Here is a 17134-nt window from a genome sequence, read left to right on the forward strand (position 1 = left end):
CTGCTTTTAGGCCAGCAACAGCATGCTCAGCATGAACAGCCTGTACAAAGATTTTTTCTCCCACACACAAAACCAAACTGTTCCCGTGCCCTCTTTGTGCTGACTGAGCCCGTCTCTCAGCTGACGAGCAAGTCGCTATTTAGAAAACAATTTCTCAAGCCCTTTTTGGAAATTCACAATCGTTCCCAATTGGCCGCGCTGGTTAGTATTCAGCGGCGATTTCGCAGGCTCTTTGTCCCGGGGAGGAGATGCTGCCGCTCACCAGCACGGCCGCAGAACTGCTGAGCACACAGCTGGAGCGCGCCGGGGGGAAGGGGAGCGGCGCACGCCTTCGCCGATCCCTCTCTCAAATCCATCCCATTCACTCCGTGTTGAATGCTTGCTCGGCATGGCTGCTGCTCTGCACGTGAAAACTTCTGGCGCGTTTGCCGGAATTATTTGACCGTTCTTTCTTTAAAGAGGCCGGAGGATGAGAGGAGAGAAACGTTAAGCCCCATGCATGTGCTACATAATTGGGTCTTTCAGCCACTCGCAGCGCAGATGATTTGCAGTAACGTGCTCCGCACCTCCTTGCGAGTTAGCAGCCCGATCCAAGACAAATACATCAAGAAAAAGAGAGAGAAGAAAAAGCTGGGGACAAGATTAACCACGCAAGCTTGCCTTTTTCATGACGCTCACGTTTTTTCTATTACCCTGTTGCCAGATATTCAAGAGAAAACAGGGTGTACTCTAACAACTGCTCCAGCAGGCCATGAGGGAATAAAACCAGTTAGAAACCTTTCTGCTCGACTCTTCACAGGGCTCTCGCTCGTACGCGGAAAACGTCACTTTGATGCCCTGTTTGCATGCCATTTCCAACAACAAGGAGGAGGATGGAGGTCTCCGGTTTCTATGACAACCCAGATGGGCCACAATACAAGATACTTACAAATGTTCGACTGCAGGGATGCCAGATCAAATTAAGCTAGAGTTTACATTACTTCATAGAAACTAAAAGGAAAGAAAAAACCCAAACAAAACACGAATGTCAAGGAAGGATGACATTTCCTCAGCGCATTCCAAAAGATTTCTGAAAGTAGACGAAGAAAGGAGGGATATTTCTTTATGAAAATAAATAATAATGTCAACACAAACAAACCGAAACCCTAATTTACATGAGTAAATGTTTTCATTAAAACTAGACTGCTGGAAAATTACCATCAGACATCAAAAGCGAAAAACAGGTCCCAAAAATAACATGATTTTATTAATTTACTTAACTCATTAGGAACTGGCAAATTTGTCATCCCACTGTTTAGCACGGCTTGTTGAACTCCACGAGTTACGTTTTATGCTACAGCTTGGGTTTCTGCTGTTTACCCCTGCTCTGGTCTTCTACCACATTCTGCCACTCGCTTGTAGAAAATACCCAGTATTCTAACTGAAGAAGCAGAATTAGCAATAGGGAAATGTTTTAATAATGATAGCAAAACTGCAAAAGCACGCAGTGTGTGTGCTTGGTAACTTAACTGGTCAGTGGCTAGAAGGGTGGGCTTAGCCGATTTCCCAAAGGCAGCAACGCCACCAACACGCACTGACTCACTGTTCTGGGAAGGCCAGTGACTGCAGCAGGCAAGCTCGTTTAGGCAAGATGAGTAAAATGCTTCCTGGAGAAATAACCCGCAAAAGCTATTTGTAAGCTTTTCAGCTGTGACATACACAGCTGAGGTTCCCATAACAAATCAAGCTAAAGAATTTCTTAAATGTGTATTTTAAGGCATGCTATTTTGAAAATGTGTGTATTTTAATCTCCCGATGCAAGCTAGGTATTAGTCACTGTCCTCTTTCAAGTTACTTTCTTTCTTTCAACCTAATCACAAGGTAGTTAATAGCCTTCATTAAATATGTGATAGCCAGCAAGGCTCACAGTAAGACAGATCACCGTGGACTTTTAGAGGCTTATGTTCTTTGGGGAGAGGAGAGGCAGAAGAGGACAGAAAGGCTTAACAGCTGTGCCTAGTCAAAATAATCCAAAATTAGAGGGACTGTAACATTTAAAATTGGAACAGGGAGCTTTAAAATCTGGGTCTGTGCAGATATTTTTAAAAGCTTTATTAAAAACTGCAGACACTCGCTCTTCATAAATGGTTGCCCTTTTCAGCACCGCTACGCAGTACTATTCACACGGGGCTGGTCAGCCTGCCCTGGAACTACGGGCTCTTCACCCAGGAACACCCAGTGTTTTGGGGGGAGAACAGACACTTCTCGCACCCAGATGCCAGGCCTCCCTTTGGAGTATCAGCCTCTCCCCATATTTAGCATAATAGCCAGGACCTGGGGATGGGCAGGAGCACTGGAACCACAGGCTTGGAGGACGTGCTGAGGATGGGGGGAAAATAAGACTGAGACACACCATGTGTCAGTCTTCAGCCCCCCAGCACTCCTCCTGTCTCTCCAATCCTTTCCTTTCATGGTCCCTCTCCACCACCAACACCAGAGCCCGCAGCTGGAGGGCTCTCACCCAACAGAGGGCACGTGGCATCGATGGCCAGGACGGGGCCGAGGCTGCTGGCAGAACAAAAGCAGCCTGCTGCACGCCTCTCCTCACTCAGCACAGCAGCATGGAGCCGAGGAAATAATGCAACGATTTTATCAGCACCTCAGAGAGAGCACACCAGGGACTGACGTGTGCCCAGAGATCCTGCAGAAATTGGAAGAGAAGCATTAGAGCGGCTCAATGCTGAGGACTGAAGATCTGAGGGCCGAAACTGCACATCTGTAATAAAAATTAAAATAGCTGGCAGCTCTGCTCAGCTAGTGGGAATTAACTGGAAGTAACTAATTAGCATGGGGAAGGGTGGATAAGGACACAGCTGGGCATGATTTGCTTTAAACTTGGGCTATACAGCTACAGCTGCACAGTCGCATCCTGTAACTGCTACCTGTGCTTGTCCTATAAAGTGGAAGAGAAGGGAGAGCACCATGGAAAAGAAAACTTGCCATGTGCTAATGCCTACCAGAACTGCAGCAGTTTAATGGGAAGAACAGAATGAACTGGAAGAAATGGCCAGGAGGAGCTGAACTGTCAGTTGCATGGGGGGCAGCATGGCAGTGAAGGAGGGGCTTGATGTCACGAGGTTACTAGAAATTACTAGAGCCATAATTTGGTGTAAGTATGCAAGACTGGGAGAGAGATCCAGGCCCGTGGACTGCTCTCACAGACCCTACTGCCAACCACGTACCCCAGACCTTTCAAAGCACAAACATCCACTCCACAATGGTATGGCATTGAAGAAAGTTGTGCTTGCAAATTGCACAGCATCTGCTATTCCATGGGGTCTTTCAGCTACATGCAGCTGTGACAGCATAACTGATAACTGACCCCTACAAGGAATTTGTTCTTAACCAAAAAAAATAAAATAAAATATCAACAAACACAAAAGTTTTAAGGAAATTCAGCAACAAAGGTCTTTATTAACGTGGTGCTACAGCTGCCTGGTGAAAACTGGTGCTCATTTCAACTATCAAATTCAGTGACACCCAAGTATCTGAAACTAAGAAGGTGTTAAGGTATCAAAACACACATTATTTTATCCTCTCTGAATAATGCTCCGAATACCATCAAGGCTAAATGCACAGAACAACGTTGTTGTTGCTGGTTTTGTTTGTTTGTTTTTAGAAGTTGCAAGGAATGTACTTGCTTCGGCACCTTAGCTGTAGCAAGGTACATATCACAGCACAGTTATTTTCACAAAAGTCACCTACCTAGGCTGGTATTCAACTCTTCTGATACTGCAATTTAAAAATAAATCATTTGCCTCCATGTACAGTCAAGAGAAACAGACAGACGGATGGCTGAATAAGTAATGCTTGGTATGTGCCCTGTCTTCACAAATCCCAGACAGGCGCTGGACTACTTTTTACACAGTTGAAATTAGAAACCCCTAGCTGACACCCTAGGCAGAATGTCTCACCCTTCCCAGTCCTATAGACCCCTCTTTACTGCCCTGTTACCTGGATGCATATACTGCTGTTTAATATTATAACCTGATTTGTCCATCATTAAAAACAGCAACCACGCTCACCTTCCACATGGTTGCTGACAATAGCGATCACTTACATATGCGTATCTGATGCTAACACAGGCGATACAAAGCAGCACCTCTACCCTCACTGACATTCACTCTGCTTCACAAACACCACCCACCTTTTCCTCTCTGACTGACAGTTTTCGATTACAACTCAGAGCGACTATTTTCAGCCTGCTTTTCGCTTGGAAGTTGCTGTTTCCATTTTGCAACTGTAAAAGGCTTGTGTTCCTGAATGGATGTCATTTCTCTGAATCAAAGATATTACCACTTCTTACAAACTTTGTCATGTTGCGATGATTCATAACATATCTCCCTGGATGTTTATGCATCTCTCTTGTTGGGTTATGAACACAGTGGAGGAACAAAGGGGTTACCCCATAAAGTGTCTAGGTAATCCCCCTGAAACAGCTCTGCCAAATGATCCAGCTAAATACTTACAACTTGAATACTGTTTTGAATACATCATCAGAGAAGACCAAGCACTGGGTTTTGTTGAACTTAACTTTCTGAAAGGGCACTATTGGGAACCTGTGCTAAAATTTCTAATGTTACTCATATAACATATTGAATCTAAGCCATCACTGACACTTTTAGGGGAAAAAACTTTCAAGAAGCAGGTCATCTCTCGATTATTGTTAAAGACTATAATACTAAAAGAAAAGTCCTACAAGGATCACCATGCTTACAGCATTTTTGTCTTCTTGACTTTACAACTGTACTGTAATACAGAAAATTGACTGCACAGGAAACTAAAGAAGCATGTTTTTTAACAGCTGGTAAATAATACCTTTAGAAGTGAGCCAGTATTATCAGTCTTAGAGATGCACAAACAATAAAGTAAATAAGACCTCTGCAAAATTCACATCAAGTAAAAAAAATACAAAATACATCAAAGTTTGCTGAACAGAATAGGATGAAGTTGATGAAAAACAGACAACTTCCCTGCTTCTAACTGGCTGTTTACAAAAAGAGAGAAAGCAAAGATATTAAAATTTATAGAACCAAAACCAGTTAAAAGTAAGCCTTTCCGTGTCCAAATATTTAAGTGGCTGCATCTGTAAAATGTATCCCTCTTTTGGACTTGACATGTTTCAGAGATACCAAATTGATGCTCATGTTTCCAGTTATGTGAAGTCTTAGCAACACTGAGTGAATAAGTACCTTTGTAAGACAGCTGAATATTTTCACTCCTCTGTTTTATTCAAAACCCAACTACAGCACCAAATTCTCCTGCTTATTGTTCTGTGGTTTGTGTTTTTGTTCCCAAACCTCCTCTGTGATACTATGTATATGCGCACAGCAAACACCTACATTCTCAACAAGATGTTTCTGTAGATGTTTCTGTGTTCATTTTTGATTAATTAGGGTCAGAACAGACCTCAAGAAAGCTGAATGCTAACTGTCAGTGTAAAACAAGCAGTACAGATAAGCTCACGCTGTTCAAAGCACCAGCTGTTCCCTGCCTCTGGAGGAATTTGCCCTCATCAAGTGTGTTTGTATGATCAGACCAAAAATTACTTCAACAGAACATGGAAGTCGTTTTGGTAGCAGGCGCCCTGATATCCCCAACAAGCAGCCTCAACATGAAGAAGTAAATTAATGCACATAAATACGTTGGTTTGTATTAAACAACCGAACAAATGGCTTGCACAAAGTTTTGCGCATTTTAAAATGAGCTGAAACTACAGGCCACGGGCCCTGCCTGGCGCCTCCCGTAGGCCGGGCCGGGCCTGGCGGTCCCGCGGGGCGCTGTGGTGGCCGGGCCGGGCGGGAGCGGCCGCCCCCTGGCGGAGCCGCCACCCTGAGGCAGGCCCAGCGAACAGGAAAAAAAAAAACAAAAAAAAAAAAAACAGGAAAAGCAACAGGAATGTGGCCCCGAATCACTGCAATGATGCAACAACATGGCTGTAAATTAATCAGTCCCTCACACACTCTTCATAATAAAATCTGTGTAAGCTAGCATGACTCTTAGCTCTGCACTACATACAAACTCCTAGATGCTTGGAAACAAATATTAATTTACACACGCTCCTAAAAACAATCTGTCTAGAAAAACATGTGCACAAAAAGATTTTCACGTGCCAAACCAGCAGCTCCTTTACCACTGGGCACCGTTGCGAGCTGTGTACCCGGATTAGCTGTCCGGCAGGTACTGCAGGCCTCCCAAGCATCGCCGCCTTCAGTGTTTCACAGCCTGAGTCAATCAATCTCCCTGACACACATCCCTGCTAAGCAGAAGTTAAGAAAAAGGGTGTTCGACAAAATACATGGCCTTAAGGAAGGTGCAGTGAACTATACGGCAAGAAACGCTCCCTGCTGTTCACGTTTGTGCTCACTTCTAATGGTTTATTGCTGAATCTGGTCACAAACCACTCAACCCGTAAGGGTGACAAAGTATTCCTTTTGCTTGATAAATACATTAACATAGATCACACAAAGGTATTTCTGCAAAATCAGACAAGAAACACGGTTCTAATACAGCAGAAAAAAGACTTACCCATTCCAGCCCTTTAGACAACATGTCAAATCCATATATTTGATGCTAGTCAGGTGCCTCTCCTCAAAACAGGATGTGATTCCAGGAAATCCAATGCACATTCAAGTGTTCCTTTAAAAATAGCTGTGTTTTTGGCAAAAATACCGACAAATTGCTTTTGTTACTTCTCCCACTATCCCATTAACTCAGTCAAGAGAGAGCTGTGCTGAGAGCTAATGAAAGGTCCTTGTTTCAAACCTTCATGTAATCTCCTTGCATTAGGACTGAAAGTAGCATATTTGTTACGGTAGCCAACAGCAAAATCTGTTTTTTTTTTTTTTTTTCACCCCCCCAGTTTTCTTTCAAAAATGTCTGATTTAATTCATGGGAATATTTTCTTCCAAAAAGCATCATTGAAAAAAAATAAATACCATAATTGAAATTATAAGGAGATACAACAGAAGACAGGTGTTGGAAATTTCAGTCACTTCTCATGTATTTTGATTATGTCCCACACACCGTATGTTGCACGCACAGTGTGGAGGCTGAGACAAGCCGCCCTGCGCTGTCCCAGCAGCTCTTGGGGAGCAGAAGCCCAGGGGGCTGCTGGATCAGCAGAAATTTCAGCACCGTAGAGAATAAGAAATTGATTTTTCTAAACTTCATAGTTCTGAGATTGAATACGCTGCCCCCAAACTTTATAAAAGACCAGTTAAATGCATCCACAGACTTGGAAAAATCCTCCTTTCCTCTATCCTGAGATTTTTGCACATTTCAGAAGAAAAAAGAAAAAAACAAACACCTGTCTGTACAATTGTTTAATATGCTAAGACTTTAATTTTAACTAGGTCTTCTGGCTGTTTACATTAATAAGCAAAAATAAGCCTTTAACAGTTGGAAGAGCTGAGCTAAACTGAAACTGGTGAATGCACAAAGATTGAAAAGATTATTAAACTTTTTTTTTCTTCAATTTGGGTTTGAACACTTGAAGAGGAATATGCTACAAAAACATCTAGATAAAATTAGAATCACGTGAAAAGGAAGCTTAAATAAGGAAAGTGCAAGGATGAACGTAACTAAAAATAAGATGGTAGTAATTAAAAAATGTATCAGAACACGTGGAATCAAATAGAAATGTAACAATTTTTGTCTCATCTTCAGTCAAGGACATGTCTCTGCTCCAAACAGAAGCTTTTTTTTAAGAAAGCACAGAGAATCTGTGTTTTAAAAATGAGAGAGCCAGATGTTGAGCATAATGCTCTGCTAAATCGTTTTCCTGGATACTGTTAGAAATCACTGATTGAAGAACCTTACCCCATCTTGTTTCAGGAAACTGCTGTTTTTGTTCCAGTGCATTACTGACTTTCTGAAGTGTTATTAATAATTAAATTTTTCTTTTAAAATTATTCATTAATATTAACTTTACCTGGAATCTTCCTGGAAGCTAGTAATTTTAAAGGAAATAAAACAGGAGCAATACACTGCCCACAACTGTTAAATAAAAGAAAGCATTTAATTTGAAAAAGGAAGTTACTTCTTGTAAATCCACTTTCCTCAATTCACGCTCAGTAGTACAGTAATGATATTGTACAAAAGAGCTTTTCAGCCCTTACTTTCTACACTTCTGAGAAGCAGAAAAGCAGTGGCAGTTTACCAACCCAATTTTTTGTTCTTAGTTTTTTAATTATTACTTTTTTTGTACTGGCTGGTGCAGCCCAGCTGCACCAAATGCATCGTCCTGGCTGCATGCACACAGACCCAAGTGACCGTATCGGGTCACCTCCATACCTTACGCAGAGCTTAGGGAAAGATAACATAAAAGACATTTACACCTCCAAGACTAAGGGGAAAGACAAATTCTGCCACAGAAAGGCTGTAACAGAAAGAATGCCTGAAATCCCATTTGTTTTGCAGATTTAGGCATCTACCCACATTACTGCAGCAGTGCTTGAGTGCACATGTCCTTGTGGTTGGAATACTTGCCCAAAAAGTGACAGATGACATTCATTTCCCTTTTCAGCTTGAGATAATACAGAAGTTCATCTCCTTTTCCCAAGAGCTTCCTAAGCGGCCAGTTATATGTGAAGTTGGGCCAGAGACACTTTGCATCTCCCCTTCTCAGCCACAATGTAGAAAAGAAGCCAAGATTCACGGAGACGAGTGAGAAAGCAAGAGGGAGCGTGGAAGAGGAGGCAGTTCCCGTGAGAGAAGTCTGGTCCCTGCACCAGCATCTGTTTATTTCAACTTTCCAGTTGAAACCAGCAGATACCCTACATACAAAGCACTCCCATACAGGCTGCCTCATCGGGACCCCCCTCTCTCCCACTCCATCGCGCACAAACCGCCAAATTCCACCTTCTGGCATCATTCAGCCACTGCTGCATCTTCTCCCTGAGAGCAGGCAAAGCTCGGCACGATGCCCTGGGGACATGCTGACACCCAGCTGCTGTGCAGGGGCTTCTGCCAGCTTTTGGTTTAGCAGGACTGGGTCCTGAGCCTCTGTAAATGCTGCACGTTACCTTCAGGTTCTAGCTGCTTCGTTAGAAGAACTGATTAAGTCAATATTACTCCTCGGTCTTGTTTGGATTCATTTATTAACTTCTGTATCAAATATTTCTGGCATGTTTATTTTACTTTCCTCTTGAAACACTGCATATAAAGTAATGAAAGAAATGTGTACAGAGTGTACCAAGGAGAACTGGGTTCTTCTCTTACATCCCAACTCAGAAATCCTGGTCTGCAAAGCCTGCTTTCTATGAACTACAGGCAGGAGATGACCACGCTGAAGTATGTGCAGCATTGCACTGTTTAAAGCTGTTCAAGTAAGTCTCACAGCCTTTTTCCTTAAATACATTTTCTGCTCTCAGTTGCCTCAAAATCGAGCTTGTTATTTGTGTGTAACTATGTCCTGCTTCTTCAAATCTTTTTCCCCATTTCTTAAGGAAAAGAAAAAATGGTACAAAACAAACAAACAAACAAAAAAGTTTCCAGCAAATAAACACTATCAGATGTGTCCGTCAGGCTTTCTCATTTGCATTTTAGCTGTAACAGAGACACGGAGCACTCATGTAACACACGCCACGAACAGTTGCTTCCCCCCTCTGAAAACATTCTTTCCAAGTGTAGGAACCCAAAGCACAAGTGGCAGCACTAAGGAGAAGCCAGCAGTAAAATCATGAGGCCTGTCTGTAAGGGGTGGCTGACTGAACCTGGGTGGGTCAGAACAATTCTCATTCTGTATAAAGCTTCTCAAAAGTACATCACATACATCTATCTTTTTTGAAGCTCTTCTAGAGCTAGTTTGTCAAGCTAAATCAACCACTGAACTACCAAGTGCATATGTAGATTAGAAAAACTCCACGTGCTGCCTTTTAAAAAAATTATAATACAATTATTGCAGGGCTTGAATTCTGAAACATGCTCCAATACTGCACAAAACTGTAACCACAAGGGTTCAGCTATATGGTAAACCCAGGGCTGCCACCAGCTCAAACGATCAGTGCCCTCTGGTCCTAGCTGCTGTTAGACAGAGCACAGCCTGCACCACCCATTTAGTTGCACCAGAGGTGACTGCAGTTCCCCAAATAATGATGATAACGTTTGTGTACGCATGTAGATGCTCTCTGCAACTTCAGGCAGCCAGTATGGCAGTACTGTGACCAGTAACCGAATGCATGATGGCAGGGCAACATAACGCTTTCCCTTCCTTCTTCTCGAGTAGCCCGCAGGCATCCAAGCCAGCTTCTTGCAGAGATGACAAATTGCAGCACCAGAGCTCGGTGCAAGTCACCGCCAAGTAACGGGGCTTTTCACGACATCAGCAGAGCTAACGCGTATCACCTGCAGCTGCAGCGAACACTCGTGTAAGAAGATCTCAGTTAAAGCTCCTGAAGAACGGGCAGAGTACCCAGTAATTCAAAACTAGATTTTTAGAAGAATGCAGAGGCCAGGATCTCCTACTTCCAAGTCCAGTCCTAGAGGGACATAAAGATGTTTTGAAAATCTAGCGATGGGTATTGTGACAGTTTCTGAAGTTTCACCTGGGATACACCAACACCTTATATTTTTTTGAAGTAATAGTTTTCAAAGTTCTACACAAGGTAGCAACTACGTCCTTCATGATTAAAAATTAACACATTTCCATGGTGTGAAGACTATGAGACACACGTTGTACTGTCAAGGGGTCTGCAATTTCTCATTTTTAAACAGCTGGCCTTTGCTTTAACTTCTTGTTTATAAAGAGAAAAGCTACTTTTCATGTTTTCTACAGCGTTGTAAAGCATTTGTAGTGTCAGCATTCTCATTTACCACTAGAAGCTCTTTCTGATGAGCTCAGGACTTCAGCTTCAAATCAAGTTACATCAAAATGAAATCAACTGAATGCTAATTAGGGTATCATACACAAACAGGTGTGACAAAACCATGTTGTGACTAAAATGCAAAATTCTAATTCACATCGAGCCCCCACAAGTCCTTCATTAAAGTCCATCCATAAAAAAAAAATACAAAAAACTGTCAAACGCATTGAAACGACAGATTCATTCACTAAAGACATCACTCGCTGTATAAGCATCCTCTTGAAAATCAAACAACAAAACATCAACTACCAGCCCAGTTTAATTCAAATACGGAGACACACATCTGGATGCTGACAGCAAGGCTGTGGTTGCATGCTCCTATTATACAGTATTACATTACTGATGAATTTAACCTTTCTGGAGGCTACTCTTTTCTCCAGCCCTGCTGATTCAACTGTGCCTTGAATAAAACACACACGTGGTGCGGGGAAGGAAAGGAGGTAATCTAACAACCAGCTGAATAGTAACAGGAAACTGCTACCTACAATGCTGCAGCAAAAGCATGATGCTGTTGACCTTTGCTTCTAACATACCTCTCTCTCCAGGTATTCAGATAAAGAAGCGAACATCCACTAGTGACATTATAAACAAAACAGGGCGTGTGGGCACAAAGAGAAAGGCTCGACACATTGCTGATGCACCCCGTGACTCCTAACACAAAGATCTACAGGCACCCCTACGTTAGCAAGAGAGTTAAATGCATTAAAATCTAAGGGCACGTTTTATCTATCAGGGCTCACGGGGAAGTTAGTGAGCTTTGTTTAAAATCCCTGAAATTAGTCATTACTTCCGTCAGCCAACAGGAAAATCTTCATTTAAACAGCTGGGATTTAATCTTTTTGTGAATTTGTATTTAACTTTTTAGCAAGAAGCTGTTCTCATTGGCACTGAATCTATAAAACAATGTAATAAAAACAGTCTCTAAATTTTTTACCTGTTTTTGTGAACCAGCAAGTAGCTCCGATCAATATAATTTTAAAGTAAAATACACCTAAACATTCATTCAAATGTTTCATATATAGAATAATATGTTAGAAAAATATTATTTCATTTTAATAGATTTTATTATTTTACTCCCTTAATAATAATTTGCGTCAACATAAATATTGTACCAGGACACTATTTATGTGTTTTGAAGAGAACAAGTATATTTAATGTGCTGTATATCTGAGGGGCAAATGGAAGGGTGTCGAAGCATGATTTGCATTTAAAACAGACATTAAACAGAGCAGGGCCCTCTGATAAGACAGATCTGAACTGTTTTTAGTGAACATGTCCTTCAATATTTTAGAATTAGTAGATCTCATCCTTCTTCAGTTGCTTTTTACTTACAGATTAAGATAGAAAACAGTTTCTCTACTGTTTTTCAGCTCTTTATGAAGTAATTATAAACCTAAATTAACTGAATAAGCATAAATGAAGAAATATGCTTTTTACCTGCAGAAGGGGACTACTACAGCCGTAATTCAATTTAACACATACGCACTAATTCCAGCAGTGCACCAAGTGATTTCCATGAGGTTGTTCATTTGAGTTTCTTTAAAATGTCAGAAACAACCTTGTATTTTTTAACATTATCTTTATTAAAATTTGAATTATTCAAATTGAAACAGGGCATGACATTGATTTGCAATAATTTTTAGTAGGTGCATTTAAAAAAAGAAGATGGAATTAAAATTAGCAATATTTTTTCTTCTTTTTCAAACTATCAGCTGCTAACTACTCATCACTGAATATTTACCTATAGGATGAACTATGGAAATACCTAATAAAACACAGTAATACTGCTGGCAACATGCAGGCTTTATATAATGTTTACAAGCATAATTAATCTTCACAATAACCTTGTAATGTTCGTAGGGAGTAAAGTGTTCATTATTCTTTAACTTCGCATATGGGAAAACTGAAAAGGAGAGATTAATTCCAAAAAAATAAATTGAAAAGCAAGTGTAGATCCCCCAAATGCAAGAGTCAGGTCCTAAGGAAAAAAAAAAAAAAAAAAAAAAAAAAAGACTATTTTAAAGGCACTAAAATCAATAAAAGCAGATGGGGCTCTGTGCCTGTGAAAACCAGCTTTCTTCAGGATTATAACATTAGACATTTGACAGTCTAGGGCAGCATTTTTATTGTATTTTAACTTTTGTTACATTATTCCCCACAAGTAATGAAACGAGCATCCAGTTCTGCAGCAGGATTAGCCAGTTCTTGTTTCTCAATTTTCCTGTTACAGCTTCTAGCCCATGATCTCAGCTACGCTTTTATAATTCTAACTTTCAACTAAGAACGCATGTCAGTTCTTTACATACACAAATCCTCGGAGGTCTTTATTTAATAGTAGCCAGAATTAAGGATGATGCTCTCAGTCAATGCCACTTCCTTCTGCATTAGGGCAACTGGGTGCACTTCTGCTTTTATTGTGACCTGAAGCAGGACAAAGGTGGCTCCAAACCTGCACGGAGAGGACACCTTCATGCCTAGATTTCTGCTGGACAGAAGAACAAGGACTATCATCGTCTCCTTTGCCTACTGTGGTTATTCACGGCAGGAAAATGGACCCTATGTGCTCTGCCAGATCAGTTGAAGTTAACCAACCTCCTACCAGTACATTGTTGCTCTTAATTTGGCTTCAGTTCCTCTGAGGGCATTTTTTTCAATAGGATTCCTAACCAGTGACCAAAATTGATCTCAGCTGACACCTGACACTTACACGGTGATTTTTTGGAATAAAGCCTCATGATACCGCTTTGGGTCAGCACTTCTGCTGAGACAGACTATTGAATCCCACCCCTGCAAACAAGAAATTCCTGAAAACAGTTAGAAATAAAATACTTCTCTGGGGGTGCTAACTGTGGAGCAGTGAGAGGAATTATATTTCAACGTGGATTTGACATGTGAGAGCACACGCAAATGAAAAATACTAGTACAGATCCAAAACTGGGCTGGGCTTTGTTCCTAGGCTGGAAGAGAGTCATTCCAGTGTGACAAAACCCGAGAAAAGATCATGTAGTAGCAGAAGAGGGACACAAGGTGGTGATCACTGAAGCATGAAGGAAAAGGGAAGAGCACTGGAAGCCGGACTAGGGAAGGCCGTGACATGGGGCTGCCGGCCCACATCGTGGTACCTCACTGTCCTGCTGGGGATGCTCTAATGAAAAGTGCTCCCTTTGAGTCTAAGACAAAATCTGAAAAGCATAACCACAGCTGGATCACCTTGGGTTTCAAATGGTGAGGACACAATCCTGAACGACACCCCTGGCTCAGTTCATGAGCTCCGCTGGTTTCTCCGATTAGGCTTGGAAGCTCCTACAAGCACCCAGATTACCTCACTGGACACGTACACGAAAACATGTAGAAATACAGCCCATGGGATGTACGGGATCCAGCGACAAAGCAGGAGGGCATCTGGGAAAGGGCAGACACTGCTACACCTGAAATTCTGAACACTAACTTAATACTTTGGAAAAATGACATGGGTTGTAAGGCTTTATAAATACCGCAGGGAAACTAAAATCCCTGTACTTACCAGAAAGCTTCCTACCAAATGGAAGAGACTCACAGAAAGCGTAAAACAACCAGAGAAAAAACATACAGAACGGGAAGCCAAAAAAAAAAAAGAAGCGAGAAATAACCCAATTTCATTAATGGTGTGATTTAAGAGGTTATTAGAGGCAAACACGTATCCTTCAAACGATGGAAATTCACCCGTAGTAAACCAATAGCAGGAAGTATCAATTATGACAGGTGAAATGAAAGATGGAAATAAGGAGACATGAGAGGAAATCTGAACAGCAAATAACAGAGCTCTAACACCACCACCACGGCATTCTTTAAATGCATCAAAGCAGGAAGCCACCAGAGCCTGCTGGAGAATAAAGAAACAAAAGGAAGGTCAAAAATTTGCAGAGAAAACAAAAAGACTTCTTTGTATCAGGTCTTTGTATCAGGTCACCACAGAAGATGTATGTACAACTTTCCTTTTCTTATAAAATTATATGATAACTGAGAAGCCAAAGAAACGGTGTTGGAATCAGGTGATAAAATTACAGGACAAATACTCAATGGGAATATATATAAAACACCAGTAAGTATGAAGGAATTTTAAACTGAAGGACTTCAGCAACTGACAGAAACTGGCATTTTATATTCATCAGCATATTAAAATGTAAACATTATAACTACCTTAAAGACACAAAATGAAACCCTAGAAATTACAACTGAGCCAGCTTTTCCTCAATATAAGGCACTTTGAGTGCTTCCCACAGACAATCCAGTCAGCAATGACATAGCAAAATCAATCAATAAATATACTTGAAAATAAAAATCCTGAATACTTCTTTGGAAGCTCAGTTTTACAATGTGATAAATTCATTTAAAAAAAAAAAAAGGTCTAATACACAAATGATATGTCATTATATAAATTAACCGTGGGTCTGAATTTGCATTTTCCCTAATTCTGCCCTCAGAAACAACCAAAATATTATTAATTCAGTAATAGACAACACAAATGAATCAAAGGCTTAGAAATATTTTCATGTGAGAGAAAAAAAAAGGGTTATATAATTGGCAAAGTGAGTGAATAAATGCTACAGAGAAAGCTAAGTAGTCCTCTTACTCCTTTTAAAAATTCAAGAGCAAAGGAATATTACAAAAAATGGAGAGTAAAAAAGAAAAATCAAATGGAAATAAATTAATTTTGTTTAATAAATAGCTTTTAGAACTCACAACCACATGGTAACTTGTGATAGAATGGTGAAGAATTTACATTCATGTTTATTTAGGTAAGAAAGATATCATTATGTAAAGAAAAGACTCCTCCCACCACTTTGTTTCTCCCTCTTCTTCCCCAAAAGACAGAAAATCTAATTTTTCTCAAGGTTTAAGGTACTCAATCAATTACAATCTCGTAGCACGTTTTGAAAAAGAAAGCAAGCTAACTACATTATCTCAGTACTTAAAAATCATTTTACATATCTGCTTCTCAAGAGTTTGCCAAACAGCAGATCAGGTCAAGATGAAGTTGTGCATTGGCCTGCTTAGAATAATCTTACCATAACACAATTACTAATGCAAAATTTTAAGTTTTCTTTAAGATTTCTGAAGTTTGCCAGAGTTACAGAGCGGTGAGAGTATTAGGAAGGGTGAGAGGTTTCGGGGAGCTGGCCCCTACCTGGAATCAAACCAAGTGGTGAAAGTCCTGCAGCAGTCTGAGCAGCGAAACCGGTCACCTGGGCTCCGTGCCCCTAAATTTATCTTAGACAGCGAGCCAATGTCCCCAGGTGGAATGAACACCTGACCTTATACTTCCACGTGTGGCTTACAAATGGAATTGCCCTAATAGTTGACAAGCTGAATTCAAGTTTAAGGTAATACCATAACATGCGTTTAAATGTCAATTACAAAAAAAAGAAAAGAAAAGAAAAAAATAAAAACACACCATAAGACAGGCTGGTAACTGTTACAGACTCACCTACACAGACAAAACTTGTGCGATGCTCCATCTCACGTGACACCAGCGTTTCAGATGGTACTCAGGACATGTAATCAAGCCCTCCTACTTTACCATCTTTGATTCATGCAAAAATTCGGTATTGAGCTGTTAAGAATAGTTTCCTGATACAAAAGTATTGCACCATTCAAAAGTACTTCAAATACTGAAGATTTGGTTTGGTCCATTTATTTAATTTCTTTACTAGCTGAAAAACCTGCACTGCTTTAAAATCTGAAATGCTTGGCGTACATACACAAGCCATCATCGCTGGTATCTGATGTGTCAGAGCCAAGCACAGTAATCCAGCTACCAGCCTGCCCGATTATAAATAGGCTGCCAATCCGGGCAGCGGCGGCAGCAGCAGCTGCCTCGCATCATTCTGCTTTCTCCCTCCCTTACTATTAGCTTTCTAACCTGATACTGTGATTTCGGCATGTTTGCTCCACGCTCGGTAATAGGTGTGACAGGCCCAAGCAGAAAGAGGTTTTTTTTCACAAGTAGTCACAATGAACACAGTTCTGTATTGTTCTGTTACCGTTCACCTGATTTATATACACATACAGGCTAACTGGCCTGCACGCTTGTATCGCTGCTATAAATTAAACACTTGGTTTTACAATTCAGCAGTCTTCAGAAAACCAGCTAAACTGCCTGTCCTGTCCTGCCAGACACTGGGAAATTGCATGTGCACCTGAGCCCGCAGCAGCAAGCACCACAAGAGGCAGCCCATCCTGTGCTTCGT

General features: G+C 41.0%; 1 protein-coding gene across 9 annotated transcripts in view; it reads right to left on the bottom strand.

The window, feature by feature from the left end:
- Nucleotides 1–17134, bottom strand: part of PHF21A (PHD finger protein 21A) — a 132549-nt gene that overhangs the window by 43177 nt on the left and 72238 nt on the right. The window contains exon 1 of one of the 9 annotated variants that reach the window (XM_084520818.1): nucleotides 6568–6606. The exons of the other annotated variants lie outside the window; for them this stretch is intronic. Coding sequence (XP_084376944.1) covers nucleotides 6568–6591 — 24 coding nt within the window. The 5' untranslated portion in view covers nucleotides 6592–6606. Of the gene's footprint in view, nucleotides 1–6567; nucleotides 6607–17134 lie in introns of those variants that run through there. 9 annotated transcript variants of the gene reach the window in all.

Source organism: Aythya ferina, assembly GCF_964211825.1.
Source record: "Aythya ferina genome assembly, chromosome: 5".
Classification (NCBI taxonomy): domain Eukaryota; kingdom Metazoa; phylum Chordata; class Aves; order Anseriformes; family Anatidae; genus Aythya; species Aythya ferina.